General features: G+C 38.4%; 1 protein-coding gene across 1 annotated transcript in view; it reads left to right on the top strand.

Moving 5' to 3' along the window:
• The first annotated feature begins 2,179 nt into the window (after positions 1-2,179).
• LOC150084847 (inactive tyrosine-protein kinase 7-like) overlaps positions 2,180-18,564 on the top strand; it is a 173,464-nt gene continuing 157,079 nt past the window's right edge. Inside the window, exon 1 of the mRNA XM_090375591.1 lies at positions 2,180-2,316. Within this exon, the coding sequence (XP_090231717.1) occupies positions 2,286-2,316 (31 nt within the window). The 5' untranslated portion in view covers positions 2,180-2,285. The remainder of the gene's footprint in view (positions 2,317-18,564) is intronic.

Raw genomic sequence — 18,564 nt, 5'->3', positions numbered from 1 at the left:
TCACTTTGCTTATTGAAGCCGTGAAGTGGGAAAACCCATGTTTAGTCTCCAGAGCAAAGTTTCTGAAACCCCCCACCCCCCATCTTAAAAATTTGTTTTGAAATGTACCAAATTAAGACAAAGATCGGGTTCGAAATCGAAAAGAGCAGCGATGCTGCGATTGGTACTGAGGTTGTTGGAATAAACTTACAATAAAAAGGATGTATAGGGTAAGAAACTCTTTCGTCTTCCTTGCGAAGTGTCACCAGCTGGATCTTTGTCCGATGTCCGAATGGTTGTCAAGCCAAAACAGGTGGACTTGCTTCGTGTAACTATTTTCAAGGTGAAGACTACACAAAAGCACCTCTCCATGATAGCCAGTACTTCTGATTATGATGGTTGGTTGTTGTAGGGTTTTAGGCGCATCAGCAACTTAGGCCATATTGCGCCGTATATAATGTCTGTGAATTGTTAGTGTCCTGTGGTCGATTTGCTGTTTGCTGGAAGAAAATACCTTGCTACCCTCTCCCGAGACCGACTAACCCAGCCATGTGAAAAGACTCATAGAAATTCCTCTCGTTATTGACGGGATTCGAGCCCGAGCCTTTTTCACCCGGTGTGGGGAGGACGGCGATTATACCAAATGTGTTACTCATGAGGGCAGCCAATACTCACGGATGTTATGATTAAGTACAAGGCTGTGTCAATCCTTGTAAATTCTCGGATGCAAACAAGAACGAACAGCCGAGTGGTCAGGCAGAAGAGACGCTTGAGAGATAAAGATGCTCGGAGGCGTACAAAAAAAAAAAATTCTTTGAAAGCCAACCTCGGATTGTGGCCACGGGACACCTGTATGTGTGTAATATAACCGGCATCCGCAGAATTTGACTCTGTAGGCAGATAACTTAAAGTTGCATTCAGCGCATGCGGGTTCTTCATAAAACTAACTGCAGAATGTGCCCATTGTGTTCTCACGCTGATTGGCATATTGTTAGCATCGTTTGTCCATAATTAACCCACGAAAAATGATAACTGATTGCATTTTTGTACGCGAACTTTTGGAGGCACTCTTAGCTCAATGGCCGCCTTTGTTAAGGCCTGTGCAGATCTTCTTTATTAGTGGCTGAAGTTTACAGCCGCCCCGTAGGGTAGGGTCAAAGAGGAAGAAGGAATGGGAAGGAAAAACGACAAGTACTGCTCCCCAAACAGTTCTGTATTATATTACACCCCTCTGTTTGCTTTGTACGTGAATGGCATACTCGAGCGTACTGAAAGGGACGACTATAGATGGCGCTGCATTACAGCTGCGCCCCGATGTTATTATAATCACTTCCGAGTGTCCGTTCTATTTTCATCGTGGACTGAATTCCACCGAGCACTTTCTGTTTGTCAACAACCCTTCCCGTACCTTTTAATAAACAGCTGCAAGGGGCGGATATGCTAATATATATAGAAAATTATCCCATAGAGATGTGGGGGGGGGGATACTCGCAATACTTGTGCCTACTTAAAAATCGGCAATTTTCCATTACAACCATAACAATGCTTCCGAGATGTCGAGAAACTGAGAGCTAATTTAAATCTTATCTACATCCTTCCACCTAACATTATCTATGCAAATATTATGTAGATGAAAACCGTACGAAGCGGGCGCTGTTGGCTGATCACCACCGACTCCGTGGAGATTAAAAACATCCTCCAGTCCGGAGTGTTGTTAAAGGAAAGTGGAGCGACTGGGATAACTGACCATTACGTAAGCCCCCCCCCCCCTCTACGTAGCAACAAAGGCCGTTGACATCCCCTCATGAATTAGCCAGTGACTGAGCACGCTTTCCGTATGTTTTCCGTGGCGTCCCTGTTACAAATCGCTAGCGGGCAAGACTGCTAGTTAACAAGCACTCCTTTCACCAGTTTCCATGTGGGTTTGGGAGGTCGCGCCGTGATATCAACGCACTGTTTGATCTGTCCGTAAACTGCCCGATTAACGGTTGTTCGGGCAGCAGATATTCGTTATTAACCCCACCCCGTACTCGTTGTTAATTTCGCTGACATTCTAACGTCAACGGATCGAGTTCATTTCGCGCACTTACTTCTACCTGCGGATTGATACACTGGAACCGGGAGGAGAGACGCGGTTACTTTGATAAGCGGAAAACCATAGCTGCAATATGGTAACAAGCAGTGGAGGGTGCGTGGCGGATGGTTGCCGTAACTTGTGTTTGCGTGTGTGTAGTGTTGGCAACGGAGGAAAAACATGTCATAACCCCCGTACTTGAAGAAAGGCTAAGCAGATCGTAGTAATTGTCATGGATCTTCATTGCCTTTGTTCATATATTTGTAAGTACTGTTCGTTCTATTATCTTATGCCTACTATTAGTCTGATCACGTGCATTTGACATGTGAAACACGCGCCACCTGAAATTGACATTGTTTGGAATTTGGCGCGTGCGATGGATTATTGTTGTATTTATTTATTTTATTTTTTTTTGTTTACAAACCGGTATTCTTCAGTTTGAAGATTTTAGATTTTATGGAATTATTTCAGATGCGGCCAAAGTTTATTTATTATTTTTGTTTTTTACCCGGTCATTAATGCAAAGATAAAAGTAAAATCCTACGCATTTTTGGTAATCCAAAATCAATACTATTTTTAAATCGACTTGAACAAAGTTAGACTTTAATGTGTTGGTATTTTTTAAAGCTATCTCTGGTATTTAAATTTACCACGATTAGTCTCGTTTTGATTTTCCACTTCAGCGATTTGTTTTTAAGACTTAAAACCTGAACTCATTAATCCCTTTTCAACTAGGTCAAGGAAAGCATCCAATAGCTACTTTTCCTTTAGCTTTATTTAATTTTAAAATTGGTTTAAAGTTTATAATTCCCGGTGTTATTTTGTACTTTTTTTTCCTACTGAATTCTTATATAAATAACGACAAAAACCTTTTAAGAATTTATAATAAGAAACTGATTCTCCACTCTTCATATAACACTTTAAAATTGCCTTACGTGTTATTTTGTAATTTCTATTTGTAATTAGCAACGATTTTTAATCCTACCTGGAAATATTTATTGTCATGCTTTATGGTCTAGTATACGTCAATAGTTTTTTTTTTTTATTTTTGAATATCCCAACTTAAAATATTGAAGACGTTTAAAAGAACGACCGATTAATAAAGAATGACATTTGACTGCAAGCAGTTAAGCTCTATTTTTGCTTTTAGTTTTAGCGAGGAGATGGTTAGGTACAGAGCACCAGGAGTAAAACAAAAGATCCATGCATCACTTCAGAGATTATCATCAGTAATTCTTCAGGCAGCAATGTGTATATTACGCTTGGTTACAACCATGGTATAAAAAATACAAACATTTTTCATTAAAGGCAAAACAAACAAGGCAATTAATAACCGCTCGCGTTTTAATTTACTGCATTCTCAGAAAGTTCCTTGTTTTTATATCTGAAGGCGATTCGTCAACGAAAATTAATGGGAATTTCTCAGCAAATAATTCGTCTCTTTTCAGCAAGAACTTTGCCTAAAATTATAGCATTTTGTAACTAAACTGTAATGGATGTTTCTCCTCTGTTACATCTCTATACGGTCTTGGGTAATCGTATGGAGGACGTTTTGTAATCAAGTCAACGTGTGCGATGCCGATTTGATGCAAAGTGGTGGTGGTGCACTACTGCAAGCGTACAAACTCCGGTTTAAGTGCCTCCCATTTAGAAAGTTGTTTGCGAACAGCTGATAAGATAGCAGTGTGTTTTTAAAACGTTACTCGCCCTCAACCGACTTTTCATCCCCCGTTTTCATTCCCCCACTGTTCGCAACTCGACCCCTGATGTTTCTTCAATCTTCAGTGAAGGACGGCTTCGTGCAATTTTGCTTTTCGCGCAAGGATTACCGAACAAGTAACCATTGTGGACGGTAGGTGTCGCATGCCAACGTTGTTCATGGTACTAAAGACACACCCTACAGGTGAGTGATTAATCTCACTGCCGGCTAAGTCCTGACAGCTCCAGCAGACAAAATGGACCAAAAATGGGTCTCACTTAGGGAAATTGTTCATTATCACAACTGTCATCAGAGAAAATAGAATTTCTTCGGATTTACGACTATTTTTTATTGTCTTTTCCTTTTGAGGGCACCCGGAGAGACGTATAGGGGTCGTAAACAAGCAACCAACCGCACCTAGAAATGGGAGGTGGCTAGCTTTGGTCTGTCGGCTGACCTTGTGACTACCCTGGGGCTCGTTCGTTCTTACTATGTGAACGGAAATACGGAATGATTATTTTAAGAGGGTTAGAGGGGGTTAAGCAAGAGTGGCAATGCGTTGCTGTTCTCCCCCTCCCAGTTTCCTTTGCTGTTTGCAGTTTATGATGTGCAACCCCCGTATAGGTTTCTGCAGGTGATTATCAGGGTTCAAGGGTGAACATGACGCTTTTGCGAACATGTCAGGAGGACGATGTTTCTTTCAAAATATACACGCATCTCGCCTCAATAATAATTTATAACTATTAAACATTTCATCATTTAAATATAGGGTGATCCTTTTCGCTTTTTTAAGAGAAAAAGTCACTTTTATTGACTCTCTCTCTCTCTCTCTGTCTCTCTCTCTCTCTCTCTCTCTCTGTGTGCTTGTGATGTCGTAGGACCGAACGTTCTTCAACATCGACCAAGATCAATACCACGCACTACGCTCCTAAACCTTGCTGATAAAGCATTGTCTCAATTGGTCTCTGCTGTAGATCTACTGACAGAACTCCACTCTAGACCACCCTCTGAAGAAAGCTTTCGGTCAATAATATTTGCCATTTTCTCACTTTTCTTCACTTCGTGTGACATTTTACATTTTTTTTTTTTTTTTTCAGTTAGAGCAATCAGTTCTTTTCGCTGTTTCTAGAACTTCTAAATTAAATCGAAAATTCTCCGAAGTAATAATATTGGTAAAATTATGTTATGGAAGGAAAAATATACCGTGCTTGAAAGCAGAATTTTTATTTCGTTATGTGTACAACATTTCCAGTTTACTTTTCTCGTAGATTTTAAAAATTCGTTTTTAATAAGAGGCATCGCTGTCGTATTTTCTATAGGATGCCATTTATAAACAAAATGGTTGGATTTTAAGTTAAAAGTAAGTATCCACCGCTGGTCTTCTAAAGAAAAATATACGAGCATAACCCAACAGTGAGTCTTGATGAATCAAACTTTCTCCTGTACAGTGCCTTTTTACAGTAGACTGTCGAAATAACGGAACATTCGAGCTAACGGCACATTGAGATCAGATGTTTACATCATTTTCTAGAACTTCCAAATTAAATCGAAAATTCTCCGCAGTAATAATATTGGTAAAATTAAGGGCAGATGCCTTGCAGTAGCGAAAAAATAAAACGGCAAGTCACGTGATTAGTGTATTTGTTTACGTCCGCCATTTTCAAAGTGAATTCTGTACTGACATCACGGATTATACCTCTGTTTTCCTTTTATTTTAAATTAACACCCCTCACCATAGCCCCTAAAGTTAATAAACCTCATACAGAGAAGGAAAAAAGAACAACATTAAAGCTTAGTGACAAACTTGATATAATCCAACTATTACTATTACATTAGGGCCACCCGGAAAGTTAATTCATATACCCATGTGCATTGTGTCTGTAAATTGAGTGTGTTCTCTGATCGATTTGCCTGTTTTGCTGGACGAAAAACCCCAGTTTATGGGGATGGGGGAACCTTGCTTTCTACGCCTGAGACCGACTAACTCAGCCACAGAGTGAAAAAAGCTCATAAAAGTCCCTCGTGTCATCGACGGGATTCGAACCCGAGCCTTTTCCATCCGGTGAGGGATGGTTACGATACCACTGTGCTAGCCACGCAGACTAAACTTAAGATAATAAAGAAAATAGAACGGGGCGAAAGCAGGAGTGTATCAATGGCAGAATATAACATTGGATCGTCAACATGTTTTTAATATGCAGTTAATAAAACCGTATTCTTAATCTCGCTATTTCTTATCTAGCCTCATTATTTCTGCATTAAATATATTAAAAATAAAACTTTCTAGATAAAGGAAAAATCGAAATAATTTCGATTTATTTTAATCCAATCAAAATAACGGCACCTTGAATCCCCGAAGGTGCCGTTATTCTGAAAGTCTGTTGTATTTCCTTTCCATGTGTTTTGCGTGAAATTTTAGTATTACGATTAAAAAGAAAACCTTGTGAAGGAGAAACAAAGTAATCATATAACTGCAGTCCCTACAGCTTTCGGTATATATTGAAAGTATTAATTTCAATATATATGAGTCACCAAAGAAGAATCAACATAATCTACCCTAAAATACATCTCGAATGAATCCGGTTTATAGCTAATTTTAAATAACGGCGTGGTTAAATTAATTAAAACTGGTGAATCCAAGCAATAAAACTACACCCCAAACGGAAGTTTCGAACTTAATTTCTTCAACAGTATCTTTCTTGAAATTCGGTACAGGCCAAGAGAGCGGATCCGTTACCAATAGAAAGATAAGAAGAAAAAAAAAAAAAAGAGAGAGACACAGAGAAATCTAAATGAATTTTAAAACAATTGGTGAAAGAATGACTTATCCAATATGTTTTGTTTTCGCTACAGAACTGAAAATAATTTCAGACAAACGAAGATACAACTTAAGTGAATGCAGGGGCGTACGCACACCATGGAATCGGTGAATAACCCCCAACCCCAGAAATTTCGAATATATATATATATATATATATATATATATTATTTTTTATTTATTTATTTTTATTTTTTGATAATAGAAAGTGTTGCTTTATGGCAAAGAAATGCGGATGGCTAGACACTAGCGGATTTTAATATAGATAATAATACAAGTCAATGTTAACATCAAATTCCTAACAAAGAAATCTTTGTTAGAAATCCTATCAAAGAAATCTACAGAGAAATCTTGTGTTTTGTAATCAATGTTCCAGGCAATTTCTGCATAACTTCTAATCAACCTTGAGCTATTGTTAGATCTTCGATTATATGTATTGTATACTATTTATTTATTAATTAAAAGTAAGTCTGTTCTCTACCGAGCCAAAAACACTTGATTCTTAGCTTACCTCGGCCACTTTCTTTAGAACAAGCAGTTGATCACGCACAACCACCTTTCATCTTCATTCGCCTAGCCTCCCCTGGTGGCCAAGTGGGCAACACTAGCAGTAGGTCGCTAGTGTAATGGTCCGTGAAGAAAATGGACCTGTCCTGTCTCAGGATAGATTAAAGCTGATGGGAACACGACTTATAGCCGAGCTACAAATGACTTTTCGCGTCTGTTAACAATACCAAATTGCTACGTGATACTGTGAGGTGTATTTTTACCTTTTCTTTTTTTTAAATCATTATTTGAATTACACCCGTCTGCAGTTGATGTCGGCTCTAATCTTGCAGAGTATTAAAACAATGTCTTCTGTATTTCTATGTTAGTGCACGTTTCGCACGGTGGCGCCCTAAGAAACAAACTGCCAGAGGGGCCATTATGGTTATTGCATCAGAAAGTGGACTTGGTAGAGGAATGCGTAATGGGTGGTTAAATTATGGCAAGCTCTGAGGAGTATCTGACAAAAAAAAAAAAAAAAAAAAACAAGAAATACGATACAAATTCCTCCCGGATTTATCCTCAATTGAAATCACAGAGAACCGTACATTTTATTTTATCGTTGACTAAAAAAGAAGTTATAAAATTATTCCCATTGCTTATAGGACAACTTAAACACCTAAATACAGTGATGTTCTTGTATTATCTCTATTTTGTGTGAACTCCTGGCCTCATGTGGTCTTCCTAAAGTATAGACAGAAAATTTAAGTTAGTAATAAATCAAGCTTCTTTGTCAGCTGCTGTACAATACCCCCCCCCCCTCAAGCTCTCGCCATTAATTTTATTTTCTTCTTTTTTACTACAGCTTATGTCCAAAAGTTCTCACACCCACCTTAATTTTGGTCTGCCACTTTCTTTTGTCTCTTTTCTTGGTAGCCACCCTTAGCATTCTGGTGGTCCAACTGTCTTCTAATGAGACATTATGCCCTCTGATCCCTATGCTGAGTTTTTTTTTGTCCTGACACCCAGCATTATTCCTTTCAGTTGGGCTGTGTTGTCCCGTCTCATTTTGTTGATAAGAATCAGGACTAAGAACAAAGAAGACATTTATCCAGGAACTTTCCTTTTTTAATCAGATTAGTAAATTGCTTTTGAAGCTTTGACTGTTTATCACATGCTACCTATCCTTGTCATACCCTTAAACTTTATCTCGATCCTTAATTAGTTAGCCTAGGGGTATCGTTTAAAGTGATTTCATTTGGGTCCTCGAATGTATTTCGCACAGTTTTATGTTTGTCGATAATAATTTAAGGCAATCAAAGCAGAGATTTAAGGGTCGATCTTGTCTGTCCAATCTGAGTGGATACTATTATGCGGTAACAAAGGAACTGGATGCAAAAAATAATTTTGATATCATATACTTCGATTTCAGTAAAGCCTTTAATACTGTACCATATGAAAGACCGCTGTACAAAGTGAAGCAGTTTGGCATTGGTCAAGTTACTTCTGGGGATAAAAGGCTAGTTGAGAGTGACAAAAGGCAGAGAGTATTTTTATTGTCTGGTATTTCATGCACTGAGTAGACACCCTCAGAGTTCGGAGTTGGATCCCTTTACTGTTAATATTTATTCATGATATTGACGTTACGTATTTCAAGTGTAATGTATACATTTGCAGAAAATACAAAGGTGGTAGGGTGGTTAATGACAATAATTAGGGTTTGCTACTTCAAGAGGGTGGCCTCCGTAGTCCAGTGGTCAGGAGAAGGGTGCAGTAGCACACACTCTTTGAGTAGACCAGGGTTCAAGCCCCTGACTGCTAAATACGGTCGATATGCCAACCCGCACTGGACCAGCGTGGCAGATTATGGTCCATATCCCTCAACATGAATCGTTGAGGAAGCTTCTATCCTGTAGTGGATTGACAACGGCTGTGCTTGCTTACCTTACGTTACTTCAATAGGATCTAGATAAACTAAGCAGATGGGCTGGAAAATGGGAATTGATAATTGCAAGGTACTGAATATGGTGGGCAATAATCCTGGAATAACATACCTTGAGTTTGGTACAACTTAAATGGTAGTTGATAAGGAAAGAGACCTGGGACGGTTCTCTCAGCAGCGAAAACGAAGTTGCTAGGACAGTACATGGGGTTCTGTCAATGATATGCAGGAATTTCGCCAGCAGGGATGAATTGATTATCCTATTGTATAAGGCAATGGTTAAGCTACCTCATTTAGGAATAATGTGGATCTGCTGGAAAGGGTGCAGAGAAGGGCAACAAGACAGTTTGGGACACAAAAGGATATTCTTACCAAGTTCTATTAATTGCCGCCTCTAGAAACTAGGCATCTATGTGGTGACCTAACGAAAGTGTATAAGGCGTTAAAAGACCTACGCAGACTAAATTCTGATGGAATCCTTACTCTTTCCCTGATGACACACGGGAGGGCATAAATTTAAATTGAAAAAGGATGGTTGCAGGATAGATGTGCCTTCAGCCAGAGAGTAATACTTCCATCTGGTGTTAGGGTTATAGTTTAAATAAAGTTTGACCAGGAATAGTGATGTACAATCTTTTTCCTACCTTGCATCAACGTTGCCAATAATAGCTTGTCGGAACTGGTTTGTAGCCCAATAAAAAGATATGTCAGAAATTGTTTTTGATATATTAGAAGCACTGAACGCAAATGTTCTTGCCAGAAGTACAAACACGGTAACAAATAATACACAGAAAGGTGTCTTGAGACGACTTTTCGATCATATTTTTGAAAAAATATAAAAGTTCTAAAACATATTTTAAATAATATTAAAGTTCTCATCGAATTCATAATTAGCTTAACTAAATATTTAAAAAAATGGCGAAATGCTTAATTACACTATGCAAAGGAAATCAAGTATAGCTATAATTTAGATGATATATTTTTTAAAATTATAATATACTATTCAAACCCAGTAAACTCAGAGTCTTGAAAATATAATTTTAAATTAAAACACAAGTAATGAAAACTCTAATGACGATCTATTCAGACTGTATCGTGTTTAATTTCAGTGTTTTAAACATTCCTATATTTTTATTTCATTCCAAATATCATACTGTTGGGAATCGTGCAGAACTTTTATCTCAAAAACAAGTCACCTGGATAATAAAATGATCTTAAAACTATGCTCCAAGACTCTGGTAAATCTCGAGGATGGTATTGTGCTTTGACTTAAACCACAATATCGTCCTGAAACTTTTAAAATTCGTTCTAACCACCAGCTGCCCCTATAAGTATGAAAAGTGATTGGTCGACTCTACAGCATCCTCGGCTGAATTTTAATAAATGGTAATTTAGTAGCACTAACCAGCATATAAATCATCCAGCTTCGATATGCATTTCCCCTTTTGTTAAATTTGAAAGGTTTGCGCTGTCAGGAATGTTTAACATTTTCCAACACGAAGAAATATTCTATAAAGCACTTTGCTGTAACAAACATGGTTTCCGTAGTAACAGTGCGCCATCATACGCCATTAACTGACATTACATATTAGTTTATCGTTTTAATAAACCATAGATTACTACTAAAAGCTTAAAAGTGCAGTAAAAAAAAAAAAAAAAAAAAAACCTTCCAAAGACAAGCGTTTTATCCACACCAGAAATTTGTCATGTGAGTACTGCTTAGGAGACAAACTAGGAGGGGCTGAAGAGGACTGGTTAATTCGAAAGGACAAAACACCCCCTGAAGACTAAAACCGGTCAGAGATGTTTCAAGGATGGAGCGATCCTCTTTTCTTAGACTCTCGGCAAGCTTAAGTAGGTGGGGGTCGTGCTGGGTAATATGGTCCTCGTGTGATTCCATTCATTTCTCCGTTGTAGGAGCGGCACTCTTCTCCTAAGGTAGCTGGGAGTCAAGGGGTGTTTCAGAAACTCCACGCCTTTGTTCGGGCTCGCAAATGTCAAGTTTGGTTGTCGCTATGTTGGGTAGCTGACAGTTAGCGTGTTAACGATTCTGAACATGGAAATTTTTAAGATCCGTTTTAATTATAAAATTTTAAACAGTTTTTATTTATTATAAATTTTAGTATTTAACATTAAATTCGCCGCTTCTGTTAGTTATGCTCTAGTTAATTATTTTCAAACATTTCGTTCCACATGTTTTATAAACGAATGTAATCTTTAAGGCAGTCGGACTTGGAAGTAGCGAATCCTGTTCCGTGATCGCAAAGAGGGCGCCACAATCATTTATCATTTTCTAAATCAGAAATCGCGTGAGTTTTTATGTTCCCCAGGAGAGAGACGAATAAGAAAAAAAGGTTCGTTTGACAGAATAATTAACGGAGTTATAATATCCAAATGACCTTTCGGCCTCGGGCTGCGTGCTGGTGCTGTCATTGCGAAAATGTAATTATAATGACTTAGACGCTACAGAGACCCCAAATTTTCTTCGTAACCCCTCCCCACCTCCTCTTCTTTCCTCCCGGAAAGAAAACAGCAGACGTATGCGTCTGCCTTGGCTGGTGCGTGAGGCTATTAAATACTGTACGCTTCGAAATGCCAGTTGCAGCTGAATGGGAAATGCAATGATAGCCCTTAACGGGGAAAAGGTTGTTTATCTGCACGAGATACAGGAATGCTGGCCAAGAATCTCGGTTTTATTTGTCTATGATCATGCCAGTGACTGGAGAGACTCATGCTAGGTACGTGGATTGAAGGAGAAGAAAAGTGATGGGCTTCACGTGATGGGGTGGGGGGAAGAAATAGAAGGGGAGTTAGGGAGAACAGAAAAATGAAAGGCACTAAAAGAAAGTGCTAGTGTTAAAATATGTGATAAAAAGTAGAAAACAATATGCACTAATGGGAAAAGTTAAGTTGCAACAGTAAAATCCTGTATCAAGAAAAAGATGGCGCTTGGTGGACTTCAATAGTTTATTTCGGACGAGGAATGCTTGTTTTCTGTCTTGCATAACAAGCAGACCGACCGTACAGTATTCTCAAATAAACATGCTTTTTTTTTTTTTTATAAAAACCCAAAATACGAAAAGTATTAGAATCTGTAGTACTAAGTACCAAGGACATCGATTGGCAACTTTAGTAGGTAAACCTACATACGAGCAAGGTGGTTACTCTCCCTCTTCTTTACCCCTCGGAATAGCGTGGATTCGTCGTGGCATGGATTCACCGAAGTATCGAAAACGTGCCAATGGGGATCCGGGTAGATTTTTACTCAACTGCTTCCCACAGTTGTAAATCGGATGGTTGCATCCTTGCAGGTGTCTGCTCAGAGGAGCTCGTTTCGCCTCATCCTACAGACGTTCAGTTGGATTGAGATCTGTTGAGTGAGAGGACCATTGCAGTGGGCTGAATTCACCTCATGTTCCTAGAGCATGAGGGGTGAATTAAGTTCTCTACAATTGCGGTCTTTTGACAAGGCGCGGTATCCTGTTAGAAGGACCCATTCACAGGAACACTGCAGCCAAGAAGGGATGCTCCTTGTTGGAAACAACTTCCAGTAACCCTTTGTATCCAAATGTTGCTCCACTGGTATCAGTCTCAACGTGCACCACGAAAGCACTTGCATGGTAAGAGTTCTCACTTTTTCCCAGAATTCCGCGGTCCACTTTTTTACTAAATTAAGGTGTGGATCACCTTTCCAAATGCCTGCATTGCTCAAATATTTGGTACTAATGTTAACTTTCTTTAAGGTTTCAATGTGGCCACGACAGTATAATTAAATAAAAGACCCGGAAACCGAAAACAAAGAATTAGTAGGTTAATTTATCTTTTTTTTTTTTATATATATATATATATATATATATATATAATAAACACGTGTCGTGGTGAGTATCTGTCCGAATCCATGTTAATATTTCTATAATAAAATAATATTATAACTAACGGTACTAAATAATAATATAATTAGTGTGTGTGTGTTTCGCACGCGAAACAAACAAACACACACAGAGGACAAACATAGCAGTTGAGGAATAAATAGGCAAACATAAAGAATATTTAAGAAATTAAGAGCGAGCGCGCGAGCGAGAGAACAGATTAGTTTGCTTAGTAAAGCTTAAATACAAATATTTAAGTTTTTGTATTCAATTATTTGAGATTTAATTACCGGACTTTCATATCATGGCTAATTACATTAGGCAGCCGACAGTTCGCGGACCTTAATAAAGCTACCAAGTTTCCATCCTTCAATGATTAAAGAGAATGCGCGGAATTACGAGGGCTTACTAATAAGGGAAAACCATCACAAGATAGCGGAATCAGCGCGGTTAGGCGAGATGAAAGGGTTGCAGCCACTCGCCCAGTACTTACTTTGATACGGCCATGAGTGGTTTTCCAGTAATTCTGCGAAATGATCTTTAATTAGGCAGTCATTTGGATGTGCTATCATTAGAATATGCTGCTCGGGCCACATAAAGATAATTAGCTAATCAGAGCAATGGGAGTTGGGAGTTGAGCTTCATCTTACTAAAGTGTCCGTTGCGCTGCGCCACTTTTAATAACAGCAAAACAATTTCGCCATTTTTGCAGCGAGTGTGAGGTAATTAACATCGCGCCGATGGCTTTTTACCCCCGAAAAAGATGCTTCTAATTCCAAACCAGTTGACCATATTCGCCCGCCTGCATCCGAGACAACTGGAGTGATTGCAGGCCACGCGAATCGCCACAGTTAAGAATAATGAAGGGCCATTTCGGCCCCTCGACACCACCTAAGGGGCGGGAACCGTTTGCTAGGAAACTGATTAGAAAACTAGGATTGTTAGTGCAGACGACTGGGACTATTGTTGCCAATTACTTTACGTCCAAAGCAGCGGTCACAGCTGGTAAAATGTACAAGTTCTCGCGCGTCATGCTCTCGTGTTGAAATGTACACGTTTTCGCGCATTATTATATGGCATTGTTGAAATGTGCACGGGCTTTATGATACAAATGCGTCAAAGTTTCACGTGTGACGAATTTCAGATTCTGTTCGATCCTATATTTCTGTCCGTTTTAATGAAATCTCTCTTTCTGTTTAACTAGTCTGCATCATAAAGCGAACACAATCAGGAATTGTTGAATCAAGGTTCGTCAAATGTATTCTATCGCAAATGATTGAACTCTGGAGTCTGCGCATTCGTTTCTATTGTTTCAGCTTTCTGTGATGTCCATAATCGATACTCAGTAGCAGTTTGCAAATATGGAAGTTCCATTAGGACTTCAATAATTAATTACCCGCCAATCAACAATTGCTACAGTCAGTAGTATCAGTGAATGTCACGGGGGTGTAATTGTAAAGATTTCCCTCGCATTTTAAAGTTATACAATTTTTCTGATATTGGCATTTTTGCAGTGCCTTAATTGGGGCCACTTAGCTTTTTTTGCATGGATTATTTAGACGACTATCTTCTAACTACACATTGCTAAACCTTCCCGTATTTTTTATTATTATTATTATTTTGGGCCAACTCTACACGTACTTTAAAGGCTAGTCCTTACAAGATGTTTGATAATTTCGTCTCAAGGTCCCTGTGGTAGGCTTCTGGCTGGGGCCTCGAGTTCCTGGATCCACCCTGTTATCTTCGGTCGGCGAAGGCCGGGTCAGCTGCGCAGAATATCAACCAGCTTGTAATTAGACATGATAGAGTAGTTCTCTGCCAGTAATGACAGGTATAGGCAACCCCCCCGTCCCATCTGTTGCCGCCACTCACAGCGCGCTACCTTACTCCCCCCGACTGCCGCCTCTTCCTTTTCTACGGTGAAACACAAATATATGAAAGGTAATGGATCTCGTGCGTCTGCAAGGCACAGTACTGTATACCCGAGTCCTGTTACATCAAATGCGCCTGTTGATTCTTATCTAGGCTGCTTCGTACCGCGAGCTGAAATCTGTTGCCCTTATGGTGGAGAAACGTGCCCTTTTCTTCTTATTCGTGATGTGGAAATGGTCGGGGGGGGGGTGATATCCCAGTTACAATAGATTCTTGTGAAGGAAAATTTTGGGGAGGTGGTGTTCATTATTTACGTCAAGTGAAAGCTTGCTATATTTAACTCCCCCGGTGTTATGGCTTTTTTTTTTTTTTTTTCTTTCCCTTAAATATTTCTCTGGTAAAGTATTTGTTAAAAGGCGTTTATCATTTAACTGAATAAGTCTCAACCATGTAAGAAGAATTCAAATATCGAGCAAATATTATCACGAGTTCAAATATCGTTTTTTGTTGTTGATGATGTTTTTTTCACACTGCAATTATTTCTTACTGATACGCATTTGTTCCTCTGAACCCGAATTATATTTTAAACTGATAAAAAATATATTTAGAAAGCTAGAACCTATAGTATTTGCATCTTGTACCACCTCAATGCTGTACCATTAAAGGCACTTGTGGTGTCAGCCCTTCATTAGGCGTTCTCCATTTTATTTATTTTTTGTTAAATTTTTAAAGCCAACGATTGAAAAACTGCTTGGTAACCACTGGTGTGGATGAAATAATATATACATAGTTATACAGAACTGTAGACGTTATGCAAATTTCATGGGATTTCAAATGATCGCAGAAAACCGCTTATCTATTAATAACTCCAAGCTGGTTCACTGCTGCGTCTATGAGACTCCATTTTTGCCATTCATATCGTCACTGATATCTGCGTGTTCCTCCTTTCCTACGAAAGTACCACTGTTCAGTAAGAGAAGTGTCACAATACAAAAAAAAAGTGTTTTTTTTATTTTCTAATACGCACTTTGTATTCATTTGAAATAGTGCAATACTGAGGCAATTTGTTGTACAGGATGCGTGCTATATAAAGATCTGTGCTGCTTACAAAGAAGTTTATTATTATTCTCCAGTTAACATTGGTTTGCGTTCGGACACCCTCAGCCTAAACCAGGAAGAGAAACCCATGCGCGACTATCACATATATAACCAAGAATGATTTTTTTAAGCTTTTTCATTTCAAGTGTATCCCATCTTCCTTGTATTTGTAGGCTATGCAGGTATACGTTTGGAATTTTGTAATATTTTGTTCACCCGATGATGTTAGATAAATACCAACATCACTTCGGCTTAAATGCTACTGGCTGAAAAACAAGGACGTCATCGTTGACGTCACACACTAGCAAATACTTTTGAGAGGATAGTGTATATTATAGCGAAGTTGATATAACGAAAAATTAAAAGAGTCATCTTAATGTTTAAGGCGCCGTTTTTCTGATATAATTATTCAATTATTGGTTGCTTATTGGAGGTAGTGCAATATCAGGGCAACTCGTTGTGAAGGCATTTACAATATGAGATACACACATGTATATCAAAAACGATGCCATTTCACTTACTTCAGTGGTTTACTACGAACTAAAATGATGCTTGGCTCTAACTTGTTCGATTACCAAATGTTTATATTGTTTAATATTTTTTATAATAAAAATAAATAATTTCTATATTTAAAAAACGTATTAAGTAGGAAAAGGTCATTATAATAATACACTGTGCATTCTTTATCACGAACTTTTTACCCGGAAAACTTCTTAGGCGAGAAAAAAATACATTACAACATATAGAGTTGAAACTGGGACTTAAAAAAACCAAATCTAGTACAGGGGGAAAACCTCTTATGCGGGAATTTCTTATCCGGGTTCTACTGTATATAAATAAATGTATTTAGAATTGAATTTAAAAATACCAAATTTCGTGAATGATTTTTATTTATTAATTACATTTTACATAATTATAATATCTACACTACTAGTTTTCATTATTGATCGACTGTTATGGCCCACAAAAAAAGCAAGTGTGACCCATGGTAGAAAAAGGTTGCTGACCACTGGTCTAAACATAACTGATGTCCGTCTATTTTTAAGGCACGTGGATGCCAATCCTAGATAAGACCTGAACAATCTCTGTATATAGAAAACTGTGTAGGTAATTCCACGTCTCTTTTCTTCCTCTCTGTTTACTGGCTCGTCTCTGCCTTTTTTATTCGTGTATAACATGCATTTATAATCATTCTATCGATGTTATTTCTTTCTGTCTGTCTGTTTCTTTCTTTTCTTCCCCCATTCAATACATGAAATATGAAGTCTGGTCTATTTTTAGGTGCATTCGCATATGGGTAAATGCGTCCACTGTTTTCAACATGTCTGTCTGTCAGTTGGCATCTAACAATTCGATTCCCGGTGAACGGATTCTTGTAAAATTTTATATTTAGCTCTTTTAGAAAGATTTGTACAACCGTTGCCATTTTCATTAAAAATCTACGAATAAAATCCAGTAATTAGATATCTTTTGCTTTATTTTCATGCATATCACGCAAGATATTAATACTGTCCATTTGAGATTCGTATTACTGGCGAATACCCAAGCCAGAACTTTGGTCAACCTCGATGCTCTGCTCGAACCATCGGAGACTTCATTTCTCAAATCGCTTCCTTCCAGATCAATGCTAACGGAAGTACAGCACCTCGATGCCGACTTGAATAAGTTTTGCACCAATAAAACCTATAGAAAAGAGGTCTTAGCAACCCGCGCGAATCCCAGAAGCCAATAAGAACAAGCTTGTGCTCTTCTCCATGCCATCTACCCAGTTCTCCCGTGCTACGGTTAATTTTTACTTTTATATTGTTGTGAACATAATTAATTATTGAATTCTGATGAGCCCCTGACCTTTGGCTGTGACGCGACAGTAGCAACTGTAGTTATTTATCCACATTGAATTCATCCAGTTGAAAAAAGATTCTCTCTCTATTGTACAGCAACTGAAACACTGAATGTTGTTTGACTTGGCGCATTAAGCACCAAATAAGAAACCTACCAACTGATGTTGTTACTGTGCGCTGAATGGAGGAATGAATTGGCAATATCGAGATGCGCAGAAAAGAAATGTTCTCGGTTTACCTACTGCGCATGGAATTCGTTGCTTTTTGAAGAGTTCGTTTTCTTGTTATCGCTTTATTAATATCAATCGTGATTATAACTTTTTTTATTATAATAAGCACAGCATCAACGTGAATTACATGTTTATAATTGTTATTGAAGTCCTGGACACCGAACTCGTTTATTTATTCTGCCTGTTCGTTTTACTCTGAAAAATCTAGCGTTGAATAAAAGGGATTTGTAGACCTTAGGGAGGAGGTGAGGAAATATAGCAGTTATTCGTAATATATATTTTTTTGGGGGGGGGAGGGGAGAAGATAGCTACTTTTTCTGTCACTGTAATTATTTTTTTGATTTGCATATGAATGCGGTAATACTCGTTATCATGAACAAACTCAAAACATTCAGAGTGCGCTATATACGCCTTTCACTGCTCTCGAACCCAGATAATATTCCCTTGTAATTTCGATTTTTATTTTCCTTTGAAGCGGACCATTAAGGCGATTTGTGAGATAAACCAGGAAATCTCACGGGAAGTATGATGGTTTACCTTAATGGAAATACTTAACCCCAAGCCTCTTTGGGGAGGCTAACAAGAAAGCCCGATTAACCATTTTCCCCGGAGTTTTGCTACGAGTCGCTTATCTTTTTAACGAGGATGTCTCTCAC

The sequence above is a fragment of the Mastigoproctus giganteus genome, chromosome 6 (assembly GCF_048544385.1).
Source record: "Mastigoproctus giganteus isolate SK-2022 chromosome 6, ASM4854438v1, whole genome shotgun sequence".
Classification (NCBI taxonomy): domain Eukaryota; kingdom Metazoa; phylum Arthropoda; class Arachnida; order Uropygi; family Thelyphonidae; genus Mastigoproctus; species Mastigoproctus giganteus.
The sequence above is the reverse complement of the archived record's forward strand: the minus strand, read 5'-3'. Positions and strand labels throughout refer to the sequence as shown.